Raw genomic sequence first — 11,683 nt, forward strand, 5'->3', positions numbered from 1 at the left:
TGCCGGTAACCCGTGTTGAACTAACAGCTGACCCTGTTGCGGTTGTGGCCACACAGCTCCCAGGACCATTCATACAATGCCCTCTCACACCTGAGGTCACTGTGTATGATATGCAGAGCGGAGGCCAGCCAACAACTCAATCAATGGGTAAGCTTTGTTCCTCAACACACGATCCGTTTCTCATTTGACTAAATTCACGGGAAGCGAGTAGGCCTAGGGTATCATCGGCAGAAGCCTAGCTGGACTTTTTTAACACAAAACGAAACAACGTACACGGCGTTTGCTGCGGATCCGTAGCCCCACCACTCCCTTTGCTGGTTGTACGTGTTCCCCACTCCCCCAACACAACCAGCAAAGGGAGTGCTGGGCTACGGATCCGCAGCAAACACAGCGTACGAGTTTATCCTTTATGAAAAATTTAATTTGGAGTGCCCTAGATATTATTCATCAGCGTACATTTCACTACAGTTTTGTATTTACGCTTCAGTTAGGTAGATTGAGCCCTAGGTAGCACACTACCTCCATGTTTGAACGCGTGAAATCAGTATGCCGATGCATGGCGGTGTTTGAGGCTTTCATCGCAAAGATTCAAGAGGGCGAGAGGTCACCACGTCAGCAAACAGCCGACGTAAAAAGTGCCCTACAAATGCAGTCAAAGCCCCGTGTAAAAAAAACATAACAGTGGAGTGGGGGCCACTGTCCGTGGTAAATTGCAGTCTGTTTATTGGCTTTTACCTCCCATTATTTGTTTGACCATTCAATGACAGAGGTAGACAGACACAACCCCCCCCCCCCCATCCCAATGATCCGACCAACCATAGTCCGACCAAATACATGGTCTGGTAAGATTCTTTGGAAATTCTAAGTGTTCTTCACAGCTTGGAAAAAACATAAGTACATGGAAAAAACAGACTCCCAATCAACTTACATAGAAATTTATTTAATTTGCATATTTTGTTGTTGTGAAACTGCATGAATACATTGCTTGTAACACTGAGGAGACCCCACCCCTTGACATTTCCTTGTAGAGAACCCTGTAAATTGTTTATGTTATAATGTAGAGATAGTGTCAGATTACTCTCTTATTAATTTTTGCATATTTGTGACTTCAAAAACTTTTATCGATTAAGATCAAGCAGTGCTATGAGTCCTACATCTTAAAATTTGGACTTGTTTTTTTTTAAAGACAATCACAGAACACACTACACTGGTAGGCTCAGAGTTGTATATAATTGCAGGATAAACATTTATTAACAACATATTCTCTCTAAAAGAACTTTACAAAGATAGGAGAGGTTGGGAGTTGAGCTCTTCAGTGATCAAAGAATGAAAATTTTATCAAGATTCTGTTCTGCAGTGTTCATGAATCAGCGTTTTGTTGGACTTTCCATGAGACTGTAGAAATTCCCCATCTCCTCATAATTTCAGATCAGGTTTAATTTTAACTGCTTTACAGTACACTCAAAGTACCCTTGGCCTATCATATGTTTGGTATTAATAACTGCTTGTCTGGGATGCCCTTTGTGATTTATAGAAATATACCCCCTAGTACACTTATAGGGCCATGTTCATGATGAGTTGTGTGATGGGACTCTGCGCACTTAGTTTTATTCTTAGTTCATAGGACAGCCAGGTTTAACACGATGCATGTTCTAGTGACCATTGAATGATAAATTTATGTCCTTGATTCAGAATACAAAGTTAGCTTTAATTAGGATATTGTGAAAACAACTCAATATTTCTGTATTTGTTTGTAGACGTACATTAATATGGCAAGCAGGGGAAATCAATCTATGTATATGCAATTCCCCGACATACAGACAGCCTGATACAAAATCTGGTCAGAATAAAAGCACACTGTTGGTGTCGTGATTCAGTCTAGGCTACACGGTTAGTTTCATCCAACAAAATGTCAAATATAAGTATAAAATTTGTCAGTCTGTCAGGTTTTAAACTGACACATCACTCAGGTTCTTGCTGTGTTGGTAGCTGCACTCAGAATTTCAAACAAATTTAGTTTTCTGACAAATTTTCTGACAGAGATCATTCCAGCAGCTAGTGATGGCAGCTCTTGCTGCTTGAAGTAGTTGGAAGTTGCAAACTACAGTATACCGCCCTCAACGATTCTTTCAGAAAATACGTATATGCTGAGAGGAAGGATTAAATCAGTACTTGCAATGTTTTCCATAGTGTAAAGAGATTGTCAATTTACATAACAATACATTATTTGCATATTTCTTGTCATTATACATTCTGTTATTTGTTTATTAACATATGAATGGACTAATCCAAAATCGGAGGGGTGACCCACTTCTTAAAATCCCCATGTGGAGAGGCCTGACTTGTGACAACTGATCATGTAATAATTGCTTTTCTAAAAATCATATGTGTAAAGAGATATAATTATATTCTTCCATACAGAACTTGGCTTAAAAAGACAAAGTTTGTCCAAATTTATGTCAGAAGCAGATTATGTCGCATGCATTGCCATACTTAGTCACATAATTACAGTCTGGATAAACATTTATTGCATCCGCAAACTGCCATTCTGTAGGTTGCATTACTCGTAACTCACAGATATTCTTTTTTCTCTTAATCTTTCCAGCTTTGCTGACTGACAAGGTCAAAGGTTCTTCGGAGATCAAGAGTGCCATACAGGAAACAAATGCTACGTTAAGAAGCCAAGTGAATCAAGATAGCATTATAGACAATGTGGTGGTGTCTTGTGGCACTGATGGTGGACACACAGTGTGTGGGTCAGTGCTGACTGAAGAGGAAACCATGACAGCTGCCTCCGAGCGGCAAACCTCCACAAACTCTGGCGATGCAGCTGTCAACTCACCGCCTGGAGAGTCTTGCCATCAGCAGGAGATGTCTCTTGGAAAGATGAAACATGCCCCAACAACCTCCATAGAGGGCGCTACTCATGAACTACAGGGCTGTCTGCCTGAAAGAAAAAGCAGTGGTGACACTGAATTAAGGTCCGCGACTCTGACTGAACTGACAAACTTTATAGCGGGCGCTTCTTATAAACAACATGACTGTCTGCCCTTGGAAGAAAGCAGTGGTTGCACTGAACATGCAAGCCCCTTAGAGGGTGCTTCACATGAAGTAAATGGCCCATGCTCTGAGCTAAAACTTGGTGCTAGCACTGAAAAAGGAAAGGGTGTTGAAAAGACACCCAGAGAGTGCCAATATGAGTTGAATGTTGTACAGCACAGCTGCACAGACTCATCTCCTCCGTTAGACAGAAGCGAAGTGAACTACAAAAATGAAAAATGCCATGACTCATTGGGACTTAAAAGCAATGAAATACCTTTCAAACATCTCCGAACACGCACTTCAGACAATGAAGGTGAAGAAGAAGACGATGGCACAGCACAGGTGGAGACAAACCATAAAGTTGAAGTAAAGAAAATGAAGAAAGGAAAAAAACGAAAACAAAAGATAGTATGGAAAGGGGGCAGTGCAAGTGTTAGTAAGAAGCGACAGATATCTGTCAAGTCCGCTGGAGTGAAGAACCCGAACATTTTTGCTGCAGGTGAACGAGAAACTGAACAAGAGTCCGATAGAAGTGAGAAAGTGAAAGCCAGAGAGAAAGCAGGAGATGTTACAGAAAATCGACCCTTACAAAGAAAAAGGAGAGCGAGAGAGAGTGATCAAGAGTTCTCTTGTGACAAGTGTGGGAGAACTTTCAAAAAGAAATGTTATCTTGCCATCCATTTGAAAAGTCACGCAAGGCAGAATCTCCAATGCGACAGATGCTGGACCGTGTTTAGTGACAACGTTGAATGTGTCAAACACAAGGAAGAGTGCAAAGTGACAAAAGAAACAAACGACAAGATGGTGAGAGACTGTGAGATCTGCGGGAAGACGCTCACGTCTGCGGAAGGTATGGCTGTGCACCTGAAGGCTCACAAAAAGGAAAATCTTCAGATCTGTAGGTTTTGTGGGAAGGGAATCACCAGGAAAAATAGGCGTGCTCACGAGAGGATACACACAGGTGAACGACCTTTCAGTTGCGAGCAGTGCGGAAATTCGTTCAAACAAAAGAGCGCCCTCACCATGCACGTGCGAATTCATACCGCAGATAAACCCTATGTGTGCGGGCACTGCGGGAAGCGTTACCGTATGAAAAACGTGCTCACGCGACACGAAAAGCTACACACCGGCAAGAAGGAGTTTCAGTGTGAGGTTTGCGGTCTCTTCTTCCGACAGAGGAAACATTTGGAAATTCACATGATGAAACACACTGGTGACAGGCCCTTCCCATGCAAAACTTGTGAAAAAGCGTTCAAAACTAAGTGCGAGTTAAAAAATCACATGCTTTTTCACAGCGTAGGGGAGCAGCCCCACCAGTGCAAAGTGTGTGGCAAGAGGTTTGGACATCCAAGTTCTTTGAGGAAGCATAGGAAAATAAAACACGACGACCCTGAAGGCATTTTGTGCGATATGTGTGGGAAAAAATTTGGTTATAACTGGCAGCTGCGGAAGCATGTTGAAAAAATACACGGACCGAAACCCTTCGTGAAAGTACGCAAACCGTACATCAGGAATCCAAACCCGAGCAAGGAGTTTCCATGTTCAGTCTGCGGAAAACGATTCTCCGAAAAAAGGACACGATTGAGGCACATGCATGTTCACGCCAGTAATCCGAAATACCAGTGTGAGTTTTGCGGGAGAACGTTCGCCGGAAAGTGGAATGTGAAGAAACACGTTGAAAATAAACATGGCACTCCGATCGGTTTTGACAGTCAGTAACAAGAAACGTGAAAACATGGCAGTGCTCCTGAACTTGAAATCTCAAATTCTGTAATTACGCATTTAGTGTGGTTTTGAGACAGCATGTAGTCAAATTCATTTGCAAGGAAAGGCTTTTGATGAAAATGTGCAAATTAGGCCAAGAAAAATAAAAAGTTTGTTTCTCATCCTCGCGCGCAGCAATTCAGACCCACCGCGTCAAAACTTTTTTCTGCTCATGAGGAAATAAAATGGAAAAAATCGCAAAATTACGTGACGATAGTGTATAACACAGTGCTGTGTAAAACAGAACTGTAAACAAAATAACTGACACTAACATTCCATTCAGAACTGTACACATATGTCACTGTTATATTAAGCTGTCAAAACTGTGCATTGCTGCACTAAAACTCAATACTCAGAAATGTTGCTACAGTGTATACAAAATACTAAAGCAACCCTGCTGTGCATTTATCACTGTGTGCATTCCTATGTTGTTTTCATTTTTTTTTTGGCACGTTCTTGTTTGTTGAAGAATAAAAATAAATTGGCGAAGAAAAAACCCCGCATCACCAAATCATTTAGGCAATATGTCCAGGATGAGAAACAAACTTTATTTTTCTCTGCCTTATAAGCAAAAATTAATCAGAGGTCATGTTGAGGCCAATAGGTGTAGCTTCTGATGGTTCTTTTGCTATTTTTCGCATTTTGTGTATCATTTGCATGTTCCCTAAAGCATGTTGAAGCGCCCTCTATTTAGCTCATCAACACAGCGTTTATATGTGTAAAGTGCATTTTGAATTTTGGCCTGGATTTGAATTCCCTTGTCATCAATAACAATGCAGTGAATCTAGAATATGGACAGGCTTAGTTGACAAGCTGAATACTGCATATCTCAACATGCCAAGCTTCTAATTGCCCATGGATATGTACAAACCACATTCACAGTTGATAACAGCGGTGAATTTATATTGTCATTTGAACAATGGCTGTTAATTGCCCCCAGTAAAGTGGTCCTTATTTTTTGTTCTGAGAAAAAAAGGTCATTTTCTCAGTATATTGAATAATAAAGTGAGTGTGAGCATTTACTGTACAATATTGTTTAACCCTTCACCACAATGGTTTGGTCCAAACCCATTGTTTAAGTGTGTACCTCTATACAGGGAATTGGGGTGAAAAAGTTACTTGTGCAGTGCTTCAAAATTGAAACAAAATCCAGACAATTTTTTTCTGGTCTGGATTTTTATTTTTTCAGATTTTTTGAAAAATTTTGTTCAGTCTGCAAGGGATAGACTGTTGAGTATTCAGACGCAGCAGCTGACAAGCAATTCTGTTTTACACAGAGCGAAATTTGACAGTTTTTGACTTTTGCACAGCTCAGGTATACATTTGGACTGACACTAGTGAGAATATTTTATTTTTCAAAAATGAAAATGGCCGCCAATTTGTTATTTGCAGTATTTCTCTGTGGTTCTTTATTGCAATGTGACCATCCCTCAAAAGATCCACTGATCAACCCTAAGTCAGCAGTTTTCATTTTGTATATGACTTAGATTGTAAAATAATTTTAAATATTTAACTTTCACCTTTGCACCCTGACCTTCTGCTTTTCCTGGACAAAGGTCAAAGTTCAGCTAGAAAATAATGGGATTGGACCAAACATAGACCCTCGGGGGGTCTGTGGACCAAACTATTTTTGCGAAAGGATTAAATTGGCTGTTTTATGCAACCATGCAGTATCAACAAAGCTTTGTTTACAGATTTTGTGATATATTCTTGAAAAGCCTGCATGCTTGCAGAATGTCACGTTGTGGTGTAAATAATGGAGATGGTAAAGAAGTTACTGTTTTGATTCTTGAATAGGCATTCATATCAACATACAATCTGTGTGTATTTTAAAACTAAAGTTCAAAATTTTCGGTGGACGCAAAATAAAAAGAGTTTAATTACTCTTTGCCAATCTGATAGACAAGTAACACATATGCATGTGTGTATGTGAACATGTGTGTGGCACAAACAATCAGGACTTGAGTATTGCACTAATACTGATTTGGAGCTCATCAAATACTAAACAGACCTCAAATCTAAGTCTGTAAAGTCAGCCTATCTTTTATAATGCAGGCAATTTTAATCATGAAAAATTGATACCCAGATTTTATTACCTTCATATTCTAATTACAACTCATCGTAATTTATTACTTTTTAAGGAAAGCATTAAATATTTAAAATTCAAGGTATTGTACATAGCATATTTGTCAGATCTTAGCAATATCTGCGATACAGGAATATGAGTAGCTTTTTTACCTGGCAGGTAATGAAGGATGCAAGGTAATATTGAAATTGTCAACCTGCACACCCCCAATTTCCAGTAAACAGGTCTGCAAACACCATTGATAACAATGGATTTGGACCAAACCATAGTGGCGAAAGTGTACAATAGCTAAAGCCACTATAGCAGTCACAATTTTTTTTACCATAGTTTTTAGCAATTTTATTTTTTTATTTTTTTAATGTATAAACAATATATTCCTGCTCCTCTCTCATCAGTTGTCATGAAAAATACCCAGTATTTGGCTGTTGTGCAAAACATGTAGATCACTAAGGTGCATTGTGATTGCTGACCTGTGTCTGTCAAACTTCATGAGGAGAGAACTGACAATCTCCTGATTACAGGAAACTGCCAAGTATTTTCATTTACAGTCAAAATTAACAGGGCATTCCATGCATGTTTTCTCACTACCTACAAGCTAAGTACTGGGTATTTCAACAATTTACACAGAGTACACAGTGAAAATGAAGCTGAGAAAAATCGCCCAAAAATGCAAAAGTTTATGTCTATCAATGAGACTTTTATCGTTAAAAGAACTTAAAAGAACTGTTTAACAGCTCTTACTTGTTCATGCTTTTAATTGTATTTAAAAATGTTTTTTGTTCCTTTGAGAGTACCTGTCGAAAAAAGGACTTTATGAAGTAGATTTCTTTCTGATTAATTTTTCTTTAATTACAAAGTGTCACATCTCTGTGGTATTGTTTCCTCAGTTACTGCTTGGAAAAAGTGAATAAATACAAAATTGTATTTGAACATTTTGTCATGTGTTCAATTAACTAATGTGACCTAACATTTTGTTATTGTCATCTGTATTAATCAATCAGCTTGTGTGAACACTTTGCAACAGCCAATCATATTCAGGGAATGGATTGAACACTTTGCAATAGCCAATGATATTCAGAGAATTGATTGAACACTTTGCAATAGCCAATCATATTCAGAGAAAAGTCTTGCTTAACCAGACTGCTCTGCCAGGCTCTCATCCGGCCGTGTCCTTCACAATCTTAGGAAATCCCATTCAAAAATCTTCGGGCAAGATGGCATGACACAGACAAGACTGATGCATCCTATTAGCAGCTGATCTATAGTGTAATTATTATGTTTTGAGACAAAGTGACAGAAACTGTAGCTTCAACATGTTGAAGGTTATGTAGAAGTGGCTTTCAAAGTCCCACCTTAGTAATGAGTGTAAACTGTAGCTTTTATATCCTGGACCAGTTGCATCGTAGCTGCCTGTAAACTGATCCAGGACATAAAAGTCATTGTCACTTTACATAACCTTGAAGCTATATTTACCGTACCTTTATCTTAAAACATAATAATTACATGACAGACCAGTTGCTCTCAGGATGCTTCACTCTTGTCTGTTTTGCACCATCTTGCTCTGAATTTTTGAGTGGGATTTCCCCAAACTGTGTGAGGGCAGCTGGATGAGAGTCTCACAGAGCAGTCTGGGTAACCGAGACTAATCCAGGAACCGAACACTATTCAACAGCCAATAACATTCAGGGAATTGATTGAACGCTATATAACAGCCAATCATATTGAGGAAATTCTGCACTTGCCAATCATGTTTTATTGTCTTGCAAAATCATTGTTCATTCAGACATTTTGATTTTGGATTGTGCATTGGTCATGTGACCAAGAAAACCAAGCTCATGTGCAGCATCTCAGAAGCTGTTATCCAATTGGTTGGCTGAATATTACCATTATCATTGAATTATACACAATACACTCCTTAGGTTGCTGGGAATAGTGACAATCGACCAATTAGATATAATCTTTCTAGCCAGCTGCACATCAGCAGAGAAAACCAACATGTCTTGTTTTAGGGAGTCCAGTCGCATTGAACCACAAATCTACCATTGCCATTGTTGTCCTATTGATCAAACATATCAATAACGTGTGTAGGGTCTCACTGAAATTTTCTGACATGCAATACGTTAGGCCAAAAAAAATAAAAATTTTGTTTCTCATCCTAGACATATTGCAAAAATGATGTGGTGACGCAGTTTTTTTCTCGATTTTTTTTATTATTTAACCAACAAGAATGCAAAAACATGAAAACAACAAAGGAAAGCACACAGAGATAAATGCACAGCAGTGTTGCTTTAGCATTTTTGTATAGCAACAGTTCTGTGGTTTGACTTTTAGTGCAGCAATGCAGAGTTTTGACACAGTGACATGCCGGTATATGTACAGTTCTGAGTGGAATATTAGTGTCAGTTATTTTGTTTACAGTTCTTTCATTTTATTTTCTCATGAGCAGGAAAAATGGTTGACGCGGCGGGTCTGAATTGACGCGCGCCAGGATGAGGAAACAAAGTGTTTATTTTTCTTAGCCTTATGGAAAATTTCTGCCATTGGTAAATATATATGCCCACAGAGTCTGGGCAAGTCTGGATGGTATGGCGCCCGATGCACAGATATTGTCAATGAAATAAGCATAACGCCATCAACGACCAATTGTGATAACAAAGACTGAAAGATCCGTCGCGCGAGGGCGCTCTCTACGCTCCCCCTCACGACTGGACGCGGTCTGTAGCATGCCGCGGCGAGATGAGAGAAATTTAGTTACGCCTACAGCTGCTTCTGGCCACCGAAATGTGCAAAGTTTATGCAGCCTGCTGTTGAATATTTATTAAACTAAGGTATACCACTGTAGATCGTTCGAGGGTCCATGCCTGGAACCCCAACATAAAATTTCACCGCACTCCATCCAGGGTCCACATTTGTCGTCGGTGTTATTGTATTTTTAGTTCATCTTTAGAATGTTTGATCCAACATTTTTTTGTAACGATGTCCCATTGTTACTCATCAACCATAAGTGAGAAATACAACGTATTGTTTCGCCAACACAGTACTGGGTATATATTATGCATAGTTATTGTTGACAAATGAATTCTTTTACGGACTAGAATTTGGTTGTCATCAGTAACTTTTGACAATACAAAACATACAGGCTGCGTTGACAGCTTAAACACTTGTCATTTCAACGTGGATTTTTTATAAGAATAATGAACTGTATCAACTGGAAACTTACATCAACAGTTAAAGCTATTGAATGGGCCCCGCGGGAGCCTGAGTATGCTAGATAATGCTTTTGATAAATAAAGGGGCCAACTCTAGGTGATCGAATCACAGTCGCTTGTTTTTGCCAATTTCGCATAGCGCCTACAAGCAAATAGACGTATGTATATACACGTAAGGAGTGGACCATCTGATATCCTTTGGGGGTCAGAAAGATTGACGAGGTAGCATTGGTTTTTTACCTGATCTTTTGTACATTATTTTTCCGACTCCCCCACTTTTTTGACGCAAGCCTTCTCTGACTGATTTTTTTAATTCATTGATATTTGCTGGGAATCTTTTTTTTTCGAAAATCTTCCAGACCCCCTCCCCCAGGATATCAAATGGTCCAGCCCTGAAATGAACAAAGTCTGGAGAGCAAATGGCCATGCGGACTATGCCGTGTCATCTTCCGCGTTCGGTTTCACTGTGAAAATGAACACGTTCCTGTTATCAGGTAACAGTCGATCGTTCCTTTAGCCTACATTCTCAAAATTCATACCTGATACTTCATCTGCTTCAAAAATGCTCATTTCGTGTGATTTTCGGCCGAGTTCGACAAATACGTCTCCAAAACATGAGCATGAGCAACATTCCAGTCACCTCTCACTGAGTGTTGGGTACCATTTGGTTTCCAGACTTGGTTCGTCTTTAATGCGTATAATATACATACGTCCATGGGGCGCGTGGGCGCAGGGCGGAATTAGAGAAAACAAGCGACTGTGGGTCAATTGAGGCTTGTATTTCCAGCAATGAAAAAAACTCCATTTCCGGGTGCTCATATATCTATATATCCACGTCCTTGAAGTACTTTAAGTAGCTCTGGGCCCACTGGCGGAACGCTAGGAGGGTGTTTTTACACTCAAACGCTTCATGCTCCCTCCATCACAATTTAGCGCCAGACATCCCGCACCACGTTCCGCCCATGGGTCAAGGGTACAATCGCTTTTGGTCCGATACACGGCGAAGGCCCCTGTAAGCATGAGAAAGATTTTAATTTCGCTAAATGCTTTACCAGGGGCTTTCGTCGTGCATCGTACCACAAGAGACTGTTGTCCAGGGCTACTTTAAAACCAGCATATAATCTACCACAGCTTAATCCTAGTTCATTTTTAAAGGAAAAGCCACACTTAATGTCATCTTTGCCATCAATTTCCGATTTATTTGTAATTAAAATTAAATTAAAGTGAATATTTTCACCCTATGCAAATAGTATGACCAGGGGCCAACCGCAGAATGTCCCTGCAAGTGCAAGGATTTGAACGCCAGACGCTGCGAATCACGGGCAGTTTTCTTTGAGGGCGCTGTCATTGATCGATGTACTAAACGCCCCTCTGCTCCTTGTTACTTCTTTCCCTACGCACACTATGAGACTTTGACCGGATATTCACAGTTTAAAAAGTCAAACAAGCACACGCACTTAGATCCTGATATGTACCTTAATGTCACACAGACGCGTTTAAACCTTAAACCACGACAGAATTCCTCAATTTAAATACACATATTGACCCACCTCCACTCACCCTCATAGCTACACTCAGCATC

General features: G+C 39.9%; 1 protein-coding gene across 1 annotated transcript; it reads left to right on the plus strand.

Moving 5' to 3' along the window:
* Nucleotides 1-66: 66 nt before the first annotated feature.
* LOC139124209 (zinc finger protein 345-like) lies at nucleotides 67-5,228 on the plus strand. Its single transcript, XM_070690347.1, has 2 exons — nucleotides 67-147; nucleotides 2,606-5,228. The coding sequence occupies exons 1-2, from the start codon at nucleotides 111-113 to the stop codon at nucleotides 4,759-4,761; spliced, it is 2,193 nt and encodes a 730-aa protein (XP_070546448.1). The 5' UTR covers nucleotides 67-110; the 3' UTR covers nucleotides 4,762-5,228.
* The last annotated feature ends 6,455 nt before the right edge of the window (nucleotides 5,229-11,683 follow it).

This window comes from Ptychodera flava (genome assembly GCF_041260155.1).
Source record: "Ptychodera flava strain L36383 chromosome 23 unlocalized genomic scaffold, AS_Pfla_20210202 Scaffold_23__1_contigs__length_28996876_pilon, whole genome shotgun sequence".
In the NCBI taxonomy this organism is placed as follows: Eukaryota; Metazoa; Hemichordata; class Enteropneusta; family Ptychoderidae; genus Ptychodera; species Ptychodera flava.

Coding starts and splice junctions, on each gene's coding strand:
- LOC139124209 (XM_070690347.1), top strand. CDS start 111: ATGCAGAGCGGAGGCCAGCCAACAACTCAATCAATGG. Junction 148..2,605: donor GCCAACAACTCAATCAATGG/GTAAGCTTTGTT, acceptor TAATCTTTCCAG/CTTTGCTGACTGACAAGGTC.